Here is an 18,126-nt window from a genome sequence, read left to right as displayed (position 1 = left end):
TACCTCTGTAGTCTTGTTGTGAATCGTGGTTTTGCCTTTTGGTCCTCCACGGCACTACGTTAGTTGGCAGTGAGTTGCTTTGACTAGGAGTGTCGTTGGTTTGGTCCACTGAGAGTCTTCTCAGTTGCTGATTCATTGTTTGGACGAGTTTCGGTGAGCTCAAATCGCTTCGAACAGCCTTTTCTGGCTCTTTCTCATCCTCGTTATCTACACGTCTCTGACTTACACCGTCCAATTTAAATATAGTCGCCAACTCTTCTGAAGAGTTGTACTCATTCGAATCAGCGTTTTCTCTCTTAATTTCTAAATCGTTTTCGTAAATCGATAAATTAACAGAAGCCCGATTCGGTACTTCTTGTCTACGAATATTTTCAGATACTTGGTTTAGTTTTTCACTCGCTTCCGAGATACCAGTCATTTTATTTTCAGTGGTAACAGTTTCTACTTTCGGAGTTTTAGGAACAAAAAATTTCTCATTTACTTGCGTTATGCCTGCTATTAAATCAGAAATACCATCTTTCAATTCCTTAAATGCATTAATTTCATTAATTTCTTTCAACTTGTCATCTGTATTTAGGAACGGGTTCAATGAATTGTATTCAGGTTTAATTAATTGAGGTTCAGGTATCTTTTCAACTTCACTGGCATTTTCAACTTTGACGGAATCATTTTTCACGTTTAAAGGAACTATATCTGGTACTAACTTATTTTCAGGGATTGCAACCGTAGTTTGTTCAGCCTTTAATTGGTTTTCTGTTTTTGTTACATAATTAGAAAGGTTTAAGCTTTCATCTTCAACATTAAGATCTTTTTCAAAGCTATGTTTTAATTGGTCTTCCACCTTATGCAGCTGATTTGAAATAGCTAACAGACTGTCTTCAGTCTTTTTAGCCGTGGATTCTCCATCCGTGTTTCTTTCACTTACATCTGGCCTGTGGTCATTGAATATCTCCGAATGAACATTTACTACTTTAACTTCAGGCATAGGATCATTGTCAGATCTGCCAGTCAGACCATTTAGGAATGAAAGTCTACTGTCAGAAATTCGACTTTGAACGTCTGATTTCTTTTCAGCGTTATTTCTATTTTTATCTAATTCAGCTAACGCCACTCCTAATTTGTTGCTAGTATCCATAGCTTCTTGAGCGAGCATACTGAGAACATGCTGGAATTCATCTTTAGATGACCGTTTTGATGCTTGTGGTGACCTATTTGATGGTGATGAGCTTTTGGACTTATCACAAGATGGAGGCTTAGCGAGATAATTATCGTCATTGTGAATGAATGAATCGTCTTTTGCGAAATGAGGTGCAGAAGTATGGGAGTTATTGACAAAGAGACTAACAGTATTGTGTCTTTGTTTTACCTTGTTGCGGGGATAATGATCTGGATCCTTGTCGTTATTTTCGAAGGTTTCACGAAGGCGTCTCATTACATCGCTATTACTGTGAGTTTTCTGCAGTGTAGCCACTTTACTCATGTTGAGGGCATCATCTATTTCTTTCTGTATCATTGTGAATATGTTCGCCGATAACGATCTCACAGCCCTCTTTTTCTTGAGGCTGGCTGCTGATTCTTTTGTAAAAGGATTTTCACCATAACTATGATTATTATTAACATGTCCATTCAAATATTCTTCGCCATTGAACAGGGATGAATGTCTATTATCTTTTCTTAAGCTTCTATAAGCGAGGTCGTCTGATACGATGTCAGGTGACCTTCTAGGGACAAATCGAGATCGTCCTTTGTTTTCAGGTGTAGCGTGCAGGTAGTCACTCTGTGGCGCTGGTGAGACTGGCCCCACGGGTATTCCAAATGGTGGTTGAGGGTCTACAGTTTTTAGCCTGTTGTTCGTTTGTTTGATATTTCTGTACACTACATCGTCATGAACTATGTCAGGTTCATTCCTTTCAGAATGTTTTTCATCGTCAGAACCGTACGGCACATAAACAGGTGATGCCAACATGTAACTAATTTGTGATTGTGTGTCTTTATAATTTGGTTTTTCTTTCGTTAATGAATTCATTCTACGGAATGCCATGTCATCTTGTAATTTATCTGGCAATGTTGATCTTCTTTGCACACGTCTTAAAGGCGTTGTCGGTTGACTTCTCAGTTGGATTTCATCGTCATTACCATTCCAATCATTGAAATGGTCGTTAAACTTGGGCGTCATTAGCTCGCGGCGTTCAGCTCTGTCAAGTAAATCTTCATCTCCCAAACCCAAGCTATTATAAATGGCTTCCAATTCATTAAGAGCGTCATCAAGATTTGTAGACTTTCTACGTTCTGAACTTTTTTCATCGTCTGATGGAACCTGGTACGAATTCTGAACGAATGTATCGGATTTATGTCTAACATGAGTCTTAGAAGTAGGAGATGTTACTGTTTTGGGTGGTTCTACAGTAATTGACCTTTTGTATTCAGTTGTCGCTTTCCATACTTTAGCACCATCTGTGGTATCTAACGACTGAGATTTAAAGTCAATTTTATTTTTATTCTGAATATCAGTGTTGTCATTTCGAACACCATTGCTTCTATGTTGTTCTAAGTATTGCAGTCTTTGTGGTGGAGTATTGCTAGAATACTCACTGTTACTTCTAGAGTTTGAAAACACACTGTGCTGTCGCCTTTGTCTTTCGGCATCATCAATTTTTCTCCAAAACTCAGATGCATTTCTTGGCCTACGGTAAACACTTTCGGCTACATTAAGAGATGCTTGCGAATCACTCAGATATTGAGTTTCGTAATTATTTTGACTATTTTTGATGCTGATAGGCCTTCTTGATCGAGGGCTTTGGTCTGCATAGTACAAGTAATCTTGCCGCATCTGTACAGGTTCTGGCTTGACAAGATTTGGGTGCTCCACTTTCTTCCTCCAAGGAGGAGTATTGGCGTAGATGCCATAGTGGTTTGGTTCTGCAGACACCGACGCCGGTCTCCTTGGCTGTTCGCTCTTATACTGGAAGTTTTGGAGATATTCGTTGTTTTGCATAGCAATATGATCTTCGGAGTTCGATATCGGCCGTCTCAAGCCGTTAAAGCTTTGACTCATCGATCTTTCTTGGCTTCGTCTCATTATTCTCTCAAAGTCGTTGTTAGGTACACCGTGAACTATGTTCTGGTTGCTGCCCATCCTATCTGCTACTATGGGGTTATTTTCATAGTACATCGATATAGGGGTAGCAACCTTCCTTTGCATATCCCGGGGAGGTGGCACTGGTGGTGCTCTCTCGTCTCGTTTGATGTTGGTTACGTTTCCCAAGGGGAATTTGACGCACATTACATTTTCAGGTCTCTCATACTGATTACTGACACTCCTTTCCCGGTTATTAGCGTAAAGCGGTTCCTTAGTTATGTTACTTGGGCATTGAATGGAATAGTTAATATGCTCGTTGTTAACTTTAGCATTAAAATTAATGGATGAGGGGTAACTTTGAGTCGATGGGAATGATGAAATAGATTCGGATTTCATAGGTCGGCGGTTGACGTCATTGGCGTAAAGGTGGTCTTGTTTGATCTTGTTAGTTTGGTCGCGTTTGCACGTTCCATAACCGCTGCTTTGACTGGTGGGCGTTCTTGTCAACATTTCAACCTCGGCCTTAGTGTAACCTTGCTGTATTAACTCGGCTTCCTTATTAAGCTGGTTTTCGTCATCTCTTGATAGCCTCTTGATGTATCTTTCATTCCTGGCGCTCCTTGTCCGTTTATTTAAGGAGCTATCCCGAGATCGCATTAGGGAGTCATCGCTTCTGAATCTAACCATAGATGAGGAGTTCGACGACTTCAAAGATTCCTCATCGCTGCTTGATTCTCCTCGCATACTGTTTCGAAGGGCTTCAACTCGAGCTTTCAAGCGACCTTTTCTAGTCTTTCTAGATGGAGTGTCGAGTGCAGATTTCATTGACCGATTGGAATTATCGTCTCGTAAGCTGAGTGACTCTTTCGATGCACCGTACATATTCTGTTGCTTGGCTCGGTAGTTTATGAAGCCCGCCGAGGGGTCTGACAAGACGCCATCATCAGTCATGTCCCGCATATTTGGTTTAGCCAAGCTCTGAGCTCGCCTCGTGTCCCTAATGACAATGTGGTCGAAGTTATTGACGGCCGGGGTCTTCTTCTTTTTCTTGGATTTTCTTTTCGACGGAGATTTGGTGCTGACCCCTTCGTCGCTTTCTGAAGATGATTCGCTCTCTTCATCTTTCTTCTTTCTTCGGAAGAGTTTTCCTAGAGACCATTTCTTCTCCTTCTTGCGCTCAGGATCGGCTTCTGTTTGAACTGGCCTCTCAACACGACGTTGAACGGCGGCATATTCTTCGTTCTGAGGACGGTATGGTGCGGATATCCCCGACGCCTCTCGGTGGGGCACTGGTGGTGAGTTGACTGCCTGAAAATTAGAGAAAAAACATTTTAGAAACCTTCTGTAACATAATTAATTACAAACATGAATTCGTATATCGAAATTCCAATAAAGGTGGCTTTATCAAATTTTACATCGACTTAGGGCGAATTACTGATCAAAGGCATGTTAAATTCGACGTAAAATTCTCAATCGTTAAGTGAAAAGATTCACAATTTATATTTACGATACATAAAATTAAATTTTGAAGAGGCCTTTGTTTACTTTACATGTTTCCTTTGCCAGATTACATTTTAAATGTCTTAATAACAGCTTTAATATTACGTAAAAGCTTATGAGTATTTTCGTGAGTCACAAAATTATGTGATCATGACAATAGGGGATAACTAAAATAGTGAACGCCTATCTGTCTACAGAGACGTTCCCAAGGTCGTGTGTTTGGCTTTGTGTCAAAATTTAAAAATGTATGAGTTGTGTGGCATCGTGTTTATTTGGACAAGGCGGAAATAATTAGCCCGTTCGTCTTGATGCGTGTACGCACGGTTTATCTTCAGATAAACGGGGTTACAGTTCAAAGACGTTTTGAATTCGCTACTATCTTTAGTGTGGAATGCAGCAGTCATTTTGGATTAATGATTGTGGTCAAAATGCTAAGAACAATTCACTTTTTCCGGTGACAGTTAGATTTTAAAGGTCTGCCTATACCTAAATTACCTACTTAGCTAATGATTTGTTTTTCTAACAAAATAATAACCATCGCTTCCTGATCCACTGGTGATCAGGGAGGACATTCTTTGCCCAGAGGATTTAAGGTGTATTTTTGTTTGTACCAAGTTAGGTTAAGTTAAAAATTCTGTGCTGCGGGGCACGTAGAGTCTGTTCGATTAAACTATGTCAGACGTCTATGGCGGCTCATAATATTGAACACCATCGTTGCCTTACCTAGCATGTAACCTATCCAACATAAGAAGAAAATTAATATTTTTAGGGTAGATAAACGCATTTGAATAATTTATGACTTTGTCAGTTTTGTGTGGTAATATAGCATTGAACTTACATAAAATTACCAAATCCTTGAATAATTACGTGAACATTAAAATTTTCATATATCATTGCAATGAATTACAGTACTAATATTGTATCTCTATGTAGAGTCAGAATCAGATGTTTTAAACGTTGAAGAAACGCACTTATTTCAAATTAAATTCGCCGTAGTTTTTCGCTTGATGGTACCTACGGACTGCAAATACAGATGGTCTTATTTCACGAGTTCAATGAAACATAAATTAAATACATAACAATGATAAGTATTAATATTTCATAGCTGTCTGCAGATAACATAAGAATTCGTATTCTTTTCATTTGGTTTAAAATTTCAAGTTTGCGAATACGGAGAATGAAACATTGATAATTATTTGGAATCTACAACATACTGCAATATTGCATACCTAAATTATGGGTTCAAATAAGATATTAATTATTTATGTACTACGTACTAAACTTGGTCGTTACATAGGTACATTGAGTGAGTAATCCATGAAACTTATGTTTGTAAAAATAACGAAATATTCATTAAAAAGTACAACAATAAGAACTAGGTATAGGTATGAAGCATCATGAAATATTTTTTGAGTAAAGTGATGAAGATTGTCATTACACATTAATTATAGGTTTAAATCTACTCAACAACATAACTTTGCGTGTCAGGGATAATCTGTTAAGGAATGTAGGGAATGTCTTACCTGCCCTACAGAAAGGGTCTCAGGAAGATTAGTTCTAAAGAATGTCTTTATAAATTAGGTAAGTAGGTATCTCTCTTGATTCGTAGTCTTAGGTTCAATTATTCCAGGAGGGAAATACATTATTGGGAGATATTAATGCAAGATTTCAATTTGGTTGTTATATATATTTCCAGTCTGGACTCAACTTGATTGACCAAAAAGTTTGATTACGTATTCTTCTAATAAGTTCAGATATTTCAACTATCAAAATTAAGTCTCCAATTAGAGCTTTTCGGAATTCAATGAATTTAATATAAACTACAAAAGTCTCGAATGGATATTTAGTTTTGAAGGTAAAACTTACAGGTAGAAAAGATCTGAAGTAATCATTGTTTGTCCTTTCGATCTCCACCATAGCCACCATTCCACAGATTATTTAAAGAACGTTAACAACTCTCACACCCACTCACTGATCTTGGCACAGCACACACAAATATTCCACACACAATTATGAACTGTTTATTTTTGCGATACTATAAACTACATTATGATTTATTAACAAAACACTTCATTTAGACGAGAAAGAACTTTTTAAATAAAATTATTCGCGCAGTTGATTCTGATTAGACCAACGGCACTATTAGGTATGACATTAGCAAATAATTTTACACAAAATCTTTAAAATTTTGGCACACTAGATTTTACGCTAAAATTAAGTATCACAGTAGTAAATTAAATTAAAATTAACACATTGAGCGCTTGTTTGTTGTGGCAGTTACGTAAATACAGTTTAAAACGCGCGGCGCGAACTGTCTTGCGCGTGCGACTAAGAGATCTCAAGATGCGCGCGCCCGAATCGTCCCGATATATCCGCGCGTTATCCTATATTTCTTCGCTATAATAACAAAACACGTTCTACAAATGTAGCTATTTTTACACGCATTTTTTAAGTTCTGAAGCGCGTTAAGGACTGAAAAGAAAGGATTAAAAGATCAGTTCGGCAGTTCAGCTTGACGGGGACAGAGTGAATGAGGAAGTTTTAAAGCTGTACGTAATCTTTTGTAAATTACTGAAATGTTCAGATGTAAATAAATAACATTATTAGTTGAAATTAGGCTTTGGCCACACTATACGCTTTATAATAGAGCTTTGCGACGTCGTCACTTGCCCATTTTTGGTATAATAAAAGTATGTACCTATATCAATATGATGTATAACAGTATGATGTGACCTAAACCAAATGAAGCAAGATTTACAGTCGCTTGTAAAATCAAAAAACATACATACAGCCGAACATATGACCTCCTCCTTTTTTGAAGTCGGTTAATGAGAAATAAGTTAGCTTAGAGTTACAGTAAAATCCAGTGTACTAAATTTTACGAAAAAGTTAGAGATAAAATCATCAACATAGTTATTTGCCATAGTAAAATCCACAGCAGAACGTAGGATTCAATTTCAATGAGGTAATTTAATGCGAATAAAAATGAAGTACCTAGTTACCTACATTTTCCGTTAGTACAAATCTTACAGTACGGAACCCTAAAAGTCAAAACAATCTCATTTGTAAGTCAAAAGGCAATATCTAAGAGGGGTTAAATCTTAGTCAAGGCATAATTCAAAGCGACCACAGACAAGGTAGAGTCGGGCGCTGATATAAGCCCGCCTTAGGGCTGATATACGACAGTACTGCTTTATTTAGTTGCTTATTATTAACTTAAAAAGTTCAGTATTAGGTAGGTATTTATTATACCCTTTATTAATCAATCAAAAATTTGTATAAAGAAATGGGCGATTATGCAACAACTTTTTCTACCATAATAATCAAAATATTTTTATTTATTTGAAAAAAAAAAATCAGCTGCCATATAAGACTAAAACTGAAATAAGGAGATTATTGGTAAAAAAAACAAATCATACATATAGGGAACAAAGGATAATTACCCAAATCAGAGATATTAAAATAAATGACAACACGCTTCTTTAGGGAGAGACGCAGTGCTACAGAATTCTATTCCTTAAAGTGGCAAAAGAGAGATGAGAATAATAAAACATTAACTCCTCTTTCGCATCAGCACTGCTGAACGGATTTTGATAAGCATTGCTTCAGTATAAACATTTTGAAAGCGTAAAGAATTCACTCAAAGTTTATTTCTACGCTGTCGAAGTCACGGGCACAGCTATTTAGAAAATATAAATAAGTAGCTGTTTATACGAACGTACTAAAATAAAAATAGGTCGATTTACCTGTGTTTATAATTCACACGCTCTGTCTGGGTTATATTGGCCTTGCACGCCAAATAACGGGCCGAAAGTATATAAACATTTAGATAAACGTGTCAATAAGGCTTTTCAGGTAACATTTAAATCACTCGTAGATACAAGATTTACAGGATGACTGAAAAATTCATAGTAATGATGATAATTATGATCATTAACTGTCATAATATTACATAAAAACGGGATTTTTTCAGAATTTTCAGACCATTTTGACTAACTCTAGCAAATTAAACTAAGAATAATTTGAACTAAACTTGACAATTTTTAATCAATTGAAAATTATTTTCTTTAAATTCCTCTGAAAATAAATATTGTTAGAGTAAATGTGGCATGTTTCTATACAACTTGACAGGTATGCGTATGTCAAAGTGTAGTAAAATAAATAATAAATAAATAAATATATAGAACAGAACCATAACGTCAGTAACAATGTTCTAAATCATTCTGTAGATATGCAGCTTAAAAGCTTTTACGCAATAAAACGTTACTGACAATACACTAAATGAAACAACTAGGTATTGCCATTGTTCATAGCATACACTAAAATTAAATGGCATTTCGTAAACAATAAAATATTTACCGTAAACATTTCATATCAGGGGTGTATTTGCGCACCATCCATTTTATTTATTATAACTTAATACAAATACTCTTTTCAATTTAGCCTCAAGCGAGAGGGCCCTATTTATGAATACGGAATGAGTCCCAAATTGTAGGCATACGGATGTAAATTGAAATTTACTCGACAAACGTTTTATTTATGTTTACTGTATTGTTCAGTATTGCATTGTGGGGATGTTTATTTATTTATTTTTGATACTTGAAGACCAAATCTATTTATTTTGTTAAATAACTGATGAATCTGGTGAAGGCGTTTTCAGATTTTTGGACGAAGATGTTATTTTGTATGATTTCTATGAGTTAAAATGATTGATTTGATTTTTTGAATGCGGAACAAGGCAAGTATTAATATTATGTGAGATGCAGTCTAGGATGGTACATGCCTGCCCTATAAGTGCCTATTTATCCTAGCCTTGAAAAGGCCCGGATTATAGTGTTTGACACAATTCAATTAATCAATTGCAGTTGTTTGATTGGTGCAGGCAGGTATATGACCGCAATCGCACCTGGTGTTAAGTGAGATGCAGTCTAGGATAGTGGGTGTACTTGTTCAGTTTCGCCTTAAAAAAGCCTGGTTTATAGTGTTTGGGATAGACAGCCGCAGGCAGCGAATTGCAGTCCCTAGCTGTTCGCATTATAAAGTATCAAATAAGCAGTTCTTACTCAGATTTAACTGATTCGGAAACGCGCAGCTGGTGAGCCCATATCTAAGAAGGGATGTCTTAGCTTCCAGACAGGATACGGTGGGCCATATCCTTGCGATAATTTTCCGATTTATTAAAACAGTCTCGATAGTCGAAATGGACACTCGATTCTTGGCAGTGAATCGAGACTCACGACAGTCGACAACTCATAATAGCCTGATCGGGACGCCGCCACCTAGCCCAAACCAAACAAAAGTCTGGGGGGCGCCAGATATAACCGTGAGTCAAGTGTACGGCGGAATCTATACTTCTATACTAATAGTATAAATGCGAAAGTAGGTAACTCTGTCTGTCTGTCTTGCTTTCACGCCTAAACCACAGAACCGATTTTGATGAAATTTGGCATAGAGAATATAGAGATAGTTTGAGTCCCGGGAAAGGACATAGGATAGTTTTTATCCCGGGTTTTGAAACTGGTAAAGGTATTCTGTGACAGACTAAATTCCACGCGGGCGAAGCCGCGGGCGGAAAGCTAGTCTGAAATAAACAGTTATAAGGGTGGGACTGATTGAAGTCGCGAAATTGAACTGGTCTACAAAGTTACGAAAGTGCCCGATTTTAAATTGTATGAAGAATCGGCCAAATCGAATCGGCGTAGTGTGCGCACTCCCATACATGCCCATATTGATTAACTGCCCGACTAAACTATCGGCCGACGAAAAATCAACGGTGTGCGCCTACTCTTATCCACCTACATTATTTCCTCCGCGCCTAGCACAGGTGTTTCACTACCGATTTATTTATGGGAGGGTATGGGTTATCTCAGTTCAATATAGGTAGGTTAATTTCATAAGCGATACTGTAGTCGGAAGATACATTACCGTATTGTAGGCGATTATATTTATCGCTTGATCGTAACGAACTCATCGGATGTTAAAGATTACAGTTTTAAAAGAAGTATTTCTATTCGATCATTATTAACGTAAAGATTTTCTTTATTTTTGAACCATACGGAGCAAATTAATATTTCTTTTAATGTCACTCGTTCTCTGGATGGACCGATTCGAAAGCCGTCATTTCCGAAGCCGTAAAACTTATAAAAAAAAAGAAAGCCATCACATTCTTCTTAAAAATAGGATTCAAGAAGTTTGTAACACGTTTTTCAATTGTTATTTATAGAATCCTCAATTTGAATTCGAATTATGTACTTGAATGTTTTTTTTCAAAATCATTTGATATTCTTCTTGCCAGTGTTGTCAAAACCTAACTTATTTTGTATTGGTGCGTAAATAAAATTCTTTCTTTGCGTGGGTTAGATAAATAAAAACTCAATGAATCGAGAGCAGGGTTGGTTTTAACAGTTAGACACAATGCTTTTCTGTTGATGAGTGAATGGGTAAGATGAATGAGGATGAGGAATGCGCGTGGGCAGGCCGGACGGAAATCTTATTTTGATGGAACAATCCCATTGTTATCTTCCGAAGTTGTAACTTATTCTTAGGATGTTTTTAATTTGATATTTTCTATGCATAGTGTCATCATCCCAAACTTTCATCTAAACCATTCGTGCCATGTTATAGTGCGCTGATATAGAGTAAATTATAGGTAATTTATTTACTGTAGTTTTTTTCTTACCGCATGTTTAATGATCTAGACTTTACAAATAGAACATTGTTCTACTTTTAAAAAATGGTCAACCACCCGAACTACCCAACTTTTAAATGAGTCACCAGCAAAAACTTCCATCCATTAATCCTCCAACAGTCTAAACTGCAACCGTCATTCATCCAGCTCTATATCTCCGCTAACACATTCCGACGGCAGCGCTGGAAGCGATTCACACCGTTCTAAATTCGATCACATCGCGTTTCTCGATGTATAAATTACCGAGACAAGGTATAAATCGAGGCTCTAGTGCTGGGAATTCGAACGAACACGAAAAATAAATGCTTGCGATTCGAAATTTGAATAAAAACAAAACAGCAGCGTGTCTGCGATTGTCAAAGGAATTCAGTATACAGCCAATAAGAATACGTAGATTGATTTTATAGGTGAGCTTTTCTAAATTGGTTCTGGATACCTACTTCTTTCGTGGCAGACATAGCTCGGGGAATGCCCTAGTTTATTTTATCACTTTGTTTGTTCAGTCATACAGTTCATGCATTTCATGTGAAGGAGTAGAAAAATAAAGACTCAAATGAAATCAAAAAAAATCTTACAGTACATAGGTCCTATCCAGGGCACATGTACATTGTACATGCCCCAAACATAATTATGTAGTACATGCTTGCTCTACCACCACTTCGCGTTGGCACAACATTATTATGGGCTGCTCTTTTTCAAGAAAAGTTGTTTTTCGGCTGCATAAGGAATTATGGTTTTAACGAAGCGCACCACCATGTCGAGCCATCCATACTATTTTAACGGCGATCGCTGGGAAGTGAAATTTTTCAGCCTTAATTAAACGGTGGTTTAGCTGCTGCCGAGTTAATTTGTTTACGTCGAAATCACAGACTAACAATCTAATAGTCACCATGTTCTATTTGTGCCATTATCTACACTAATATTATAAACAGGAAAGATTTGATTATTTGTATTCATATTAGGCTCCGAAATTACTGGACCGATTTGAAAAATTATTTCACCATTAGAATCTTAAATTAAGTATTTCTGATGAACATAGGCGATATTCGGTGGTAGGACAGGGTAGAGCTGAGAGTTTTTTTTATCAGCCATAATCAATAAACAAATGACGATCTATCAGTTATCGAATTTATTTTGTTGACCCGGCTTGTATTGTTGCCTATGTTCATCAGAAATAATAGGATTCTAATAAAGAAACAATTTTTTAAATTGGTCCAGCATACATTCGGAGCCCATTCAATACAAACAAAAGGAATCAAATCTTTCCTCTATAGTCTATACAATATGACTTGGCGGTGTCTGTATAGCTAAGTAGTCTGCGGTCAGGAACTAGCCCGATACGGCTCGATTCGGCCGAAAATAAATACGTCGGACTATGCGCGTGCCGAGACGGACTTTTATACAAATACCTACCTACAAATATATTATGGATGTTTGTGTTTTGGTATTTTTGTTTCATTGGACTTTCTGTTTTCCTAACAAAAGGAGGAAAATGACCAAATTATTTGGGTCAAAATGAACAGCTAAAGTTGACAGATTTTTGGGCAATTTCTACGTAATATAGGCTATGGTATAGGTAAGTTTTAGTATTTATTCTGTGGAATTGGTACCTAATATGACCATTTCGAGTATTCCTATCATAATACAGATTTAAATGGCATTACACGTTGGTTATTATACCAATTAATATTGGAGAAAGAAATGGAATTAGGAAATTAAGATGTCAGTCTCGTATATAAACCTAGGTTTTCCGCCGATGGGATTTTAACACATTTCTACTGAGCATTTCTCTAAAAGTCTAGCTGTAAAAGCGTTAAGAACTGTAATACCCACTCATAAAATCTCTATAGGCGTGAAAAATCTTGGGTTTCGAGAATCTTGAAGGCGGTAATGAATGCAGTTCATCAGCAAAGAGGGGTAAATCGCCCACTCCGGTATTTGAGCCCGTTCGAAATAGATAGTTAAGTATTTGCGGAGAGCCGAGTGGTGCTTCTGACTTTCACCCTTTTATTCCTTGGAGTGGAGCTAAGACGGCGAATTAGGCCCGGTTTCCACTAAAGCGGAGCGGAGAAGCGAGGAGATGCGTCGGACGGACGAATTTTTCTATAGAATTTGACATCGGGGTAGGGTTGCCAAAGTTGGTTCAAAACACAAAAGCCGGACCGCACCTGGCAACCTTAAGCGGAGACGACATATGGAAATAATGATATCTGATTGGTTATTCAAAACATCATTTTTTCGCTCCGCTCTGCTCCGCATTAGTGGAATCCGGGCCTCAGAAAAGATGCGAAGTGGAATTGGTATGTACCTACTCGTATGAGACAAAATCTGTGAACTGATCGAGTCGCTATTTCATTTATTACTTAAACCTACTTAAACTATAATTGAAAATGTCTATTTGATCAGAATAGTGATGAGCTGTAGCATGATAGTGTGCAGGCGAAGTCAACATAGCATGGAGGTATACTATGATATTCCCAATAAGTATGTATAAAATGCATATAGGTAGGTAGCACTTAAGTATGTTGGAACGTTATTTAGTCGCCGTAGTAACATACCGACACTTTTAGCTTTGGAGTTCTTTGGAACTGAATATGGTGTGATATTTGGAAATTAATATAGGTACGTAACATTGATGATGTTTTCAAATACATACCTATATTATGTAGTTTTCAGAAAAAAATAACCAGGTTTAACCAATACCTACCATAAGTCCATAGTACTTTCATCCCAAATTATTTAGACACCAGCAAAAAGGACAACAAGGAAGGTTGACCACATGAAAGCTTGAACAGAAGAACCGAACCCGATCGAGTGGAGTGGGGTAAACTGGCCACTCGCGGTTTGGGGGCGACTCGGGCGACGCAGAAATAGATCAGCTGAGCCGAGTGTGTCGCAAGAGGATGCCCTTCGGGTTTCACTCTCGGGTGACGCATACTCTATCCAAAAATTATAATAAAAATAAACTTTTTTAAAAACAAGCTTTTATTCTGAATTTCGAAAGTTTGTATCGCGCATGGAATTTATTCCTCTTTTTCTCTGTTTGCGCTACAAGCTTTCGAAATTCAGAATAAAAGCTTGTTTTTAAAAAAGTTTATTTTTATTATAATTTTATTTTACACTTTTTAGTTATATCTTAATCTCAGGACCCTGGACGTTATCTAACACTAAAGTGCTCGAAAAGACAAATCCAACGAACCCAAACTCGATGAGTTTCCGCCGTTTTGTTTAGGAGTTCCTATGGCCACCTCCCGACTCCATCATCAGACCAGCTCAATGGTACCATAATATTGCATTGTCATCGGACTTACACATGTATGCAAAATTTCAGCTCAATAGGAAACCGGGAAGTGGGTCAATTTTAAGTTGCAAGATTTGACGACAGACACCAGACATGTGAAAGTAATAAAAAGCTTGTAATATATGAATTTATATTCGACTATTTTATGACACAAAAGTTGGCAAACATTTTGTAGAACTATTCAACAACTATCAAATAGTTCTCTAAAGGGGCTACTTTTGACCTAAAATGAACTAATTTCCTTAAAATAGATTAGATGTAGGTATTGACTTCATTAGTCAAAACCTTAGATTAATAAAACCTAGATGGATAGTCTTCATACAAACGCTTCGTCAAGAGTGAGGCAAAAATCTTATGTCATTAGTGTCAATTTTGTTGGGGAGTGTAGACAGTGAAGGCGATTTTCCCGAAAGTAGGGAAGTAGTACTTACTTATGAAATGTAACACTGGTCACTTTCTTTCGTTTTTCTGATGTATTTAAGACACCGTTTTCACAGCACAAACCGTTTTAATTAATTAAAATTCGTCGGACGTGTTTACCAATTTTTCACTTTGACAGTTCATGTGACGTTTACGAGTAAGCCGTGCCGGCTCCCTAAAAACTGCCTCACTTTTCGTGCACTGACTATCTATCTAGGTTTTATTAATCTAAGGTCAAAACATAACTGAAGATTCAGGATTGCGCTCGTTTCAATGCGTCCCCAAATCCATAAGAATTGAAATCTAAGTTTTATAAAACATAAATAGATCAATTTATTATATTTTTTTCCATAAAAGCAAAACCTGGCAGCACGCACGTCATAACCACCACCCGCAGCCATTTATTCCAAAAAAGAAATTTACAAATGTTCGAACGCATGAGAGTGACGTGAACAGCGCGCGCGCCGTGTCAACCGCATCTGTCAAGCGAGATGGATTGACAGCCGCGCGCGCCATGACAGTTTCGTGGAGTAATGGCAAAATCACCCGTGAAATATTATGGGTGACGGGGAAGTCGAGACGGGAGCATTTTATTTTTATTTAAATTGGGGAGACGAGGAGATGTCAAGGAAAATTGAGTGGAACATCTTTAGGTTGTTTCCGTATTTGATTATTTGTCTCTGTCACTCATGCCGTATTTTGCTTATGAGTAAAAGGATGGCTAAATTCTAAAAATACACTTCGAAATGGCAAAATCTGCGTTCTTCAACGAATAGTAATCTGGGGGCACGGCAGTGCCCCCGCCAAGTCGAGCGCGAAGCAAACACTGCCGTACCATCTTTACTGGAACCATTTCGCCGCATTTTCAGGCCCCTATTTGAGAACCTCTGGATAAGACCAGAACGCAGAAATTTTCGTCATCTAGAAAGCTATAATCACATACTTAAAATCCAAAATTTCAAGTCTGTAGGTCATTTAATTCCGAAGTTAAGCGAAAGCAAAGTTTCGCATTTATGACACTCACTCACTCACTCACTGATGATCATCAAAATAGAACTAGTACTTCCCATAAACTCAGAGAGCTGAAATTTGGTACAGAGTTAGGGTTTAATGGCCACATAAAGGGAAAACTATAAAAACTAGGAAAATCGAAGATCTGGAGTAACACCACATTAAAAAATGGCTACTGGTTAACATCGCGCGTTAACTTGGAGCTAAAAATGGGTCAAAGTTACGCGTCGTGTCACAACGCTTATAATAAAAATGTACGAGCACTTGCACAAAATAGTTGTTAAAACCAACCTTGTGTTGGGTCTAATTCTCGTCACTACACTGCACAACTTAAAATAATTACGTTTTTTGTCGGTAAAAACGTCCTGGTGACGTCACTTAAGCATTTTTCTTATACTGCGTGCGGTCGTTGCGCGTGCGCACAAAGGAATGAGACCGCTCGGACACCGAGCCCACAGCGTGGTAGGGGTGGGGTTGCCCGCTCTTTTGTTTTTTACTACTACTGCGCTGAATATTGTGTGCGGATTGGCTTGTCGTACAGGGGTACTACATGGTAAAATAAATCTCGGAGGCGAAAGCAGGATAATTAAGATAATCATACATAAGTATTATTGAAATACGCAGCTTTATAAAGCCTACAATTGACTGGTTATTGTTGAATCAACGTTTTCCAAGTGGCAATTTTCCATCGTCAATGGGTAGCGGTTCTGGCAACAGATTGGTGCAATGGTGTCATGGAGCACCTGGTTTTGTACCTTTCAACGGCCAAGTCACACAAAATTAACTATAATAAAAAAGAAATCGCAGTAAAGAACCATAGACTTGGCACGACTTTGTCTAGATTTCATTACTTTTTAGAGATAAACAAGCAGCACCATCGAGACTTGGCTAGTTTTTTTACAGAATGTTTTTGGTGGGATTAAGTTTACCTTATATGAAAAGTCATATTATTAAGTCTATACTCGTACCTACTTACTAGTTATGAAATTATCGTAAGCCAGTGTAATATTCAAATCCGTGTAGTTGAATGCGTTATAGATTAATACAGTTGCTCATAGTTAAAGTTCATCAAAATTCAGAATCCACGGTGTCTGAGGGATTACTTAAACATGACTGGGATTATAATTTACATAATCTACTTACCTACCTATATTACAGCAAACCATCCCATTTATTACATTCGAAAGTAATTAGGTGTGTAATTGCTTGTCTAAACCAATAAATTGAGATAAAATAAGGAGTTTTTCACGCGCGATACTATTTTGGACTTTAAATAGAATCGATACAATCGATCGATGTTCTAATCGATTGTGCAAATGCATGCCTTAGAATTGTAATTCAAAAGGGCTGTATAAAACCATTATTATTACCACTGTTGTTGCGGCCATGGACATTGACATTTGAATTTGATATTTAGCATTTGCGAACAAAGACATATAAATTCTTTGGAATGGCTCAACAGGGCGTTCCTTTGATGTCGGAGGAAGCTGTCTATGTGTTTATTACTGTCCTTTACACAGGGTGTATTTTCATTGAAAGGCACTTTATTGTATTGACATTTTGTATCTCTTTTCATCTTAGGCTGCCTGAAAACGATGCCAAACCTACTACAGAGGGCACGTCAAGCCAGTCGTTTAAAAGTTTTTGAAACTGTGATTGTTTGTGACTCACACGATCTAGGGAAGGAAGTAACAGTTCCAATAAAATATCACCCTATATAAAAAAATGTTCGTCACCATACTATGGGAAACTGCATCATTTCCTTTTACGTCATTGGTGCACGTGCATGCATGGTCGGTGCATATTAATATTAATACAAAACATATGGCTAATGATGGGACTTTAGAAATTGACGCATCGCGGGTGAGAGATGACAGATTTGTGATGGGAAAGATGTTTCTAACACACTTGGAGAAATAGACAACTAAAAGGCTTGTAGAATGTACTTATTCTACATGTATTAAGCATTATATTTTATTAATACGTTCAGGCTCAAGAGGATACAAGTAAATAGCGTCAATCTAATATATTTACACTTTGGTGGTAACACATCATAGGGTGTGAAAACTGAAACTTCTGCCAATATTACCACAACCTCATCTGATTAAAGAGAAAAAATAAAGTGGC

The 18,126-nt window shown here is 37.3% G+C and overlaps 1 protein-coding gene across 3 annotated transcripts in view; it reads right to left on the bottom strand.

Annotated features, from left to right (window-relative positions):
• The window catches only part of LOC114358693 (uncharacterized), a 152,239-nt gene that overhangs the window by 3,674 nt on the left and 130,439 nt on the right, over positions 1-18,126 (bottom strand). Inside the window, exons 1-2 of one of the 3 annotated variants that reach the window (XM_028312717.1) lie at positions 6,446-6,902; positions 4-4,387 (exon numbers count right to left, since the gene is read on the bottom strand). In XM_028312717.1, the coding sequence (XP_028168518.1) occupies positions 4-4,387; positions 6,446-6,505 (4,444 nt within the window). In that variant the 5' untranslated portion in view covers positions 6,506-6,902. Of the gene's footprint in view, positions 1-3; positions 4,388-6,445; positions 6,903-18,126 lie in introns of those variants that run through there. The other 2 variants (XM_028312713.1, XM_028312714.1) reach the window with 2 other exon arrangements.

This window comes from Ostrinia furnacalis, unplaced genomic scaffold (genome assembly GCF_004193835.3).
Source record: "Ostrinia furnacalis isolate ACB-3 unplaced genomic scaffold, ASM419383v2 OfSCF4102, whole genome shotgun sequence".
In the NCBI taxonomy this organism is placed as follows: Eukaryota; Metazoa; Arthropoda; class Insecta; order Lepidoptera; family Crambidae; genus Ostrinia; species Ostrinia furnacalis.
The sequence above is the reverse complement of the archived record's forward strand: the minus strand, read 5'-3'. Positions and strand labels throughout refer to the sequence as shown.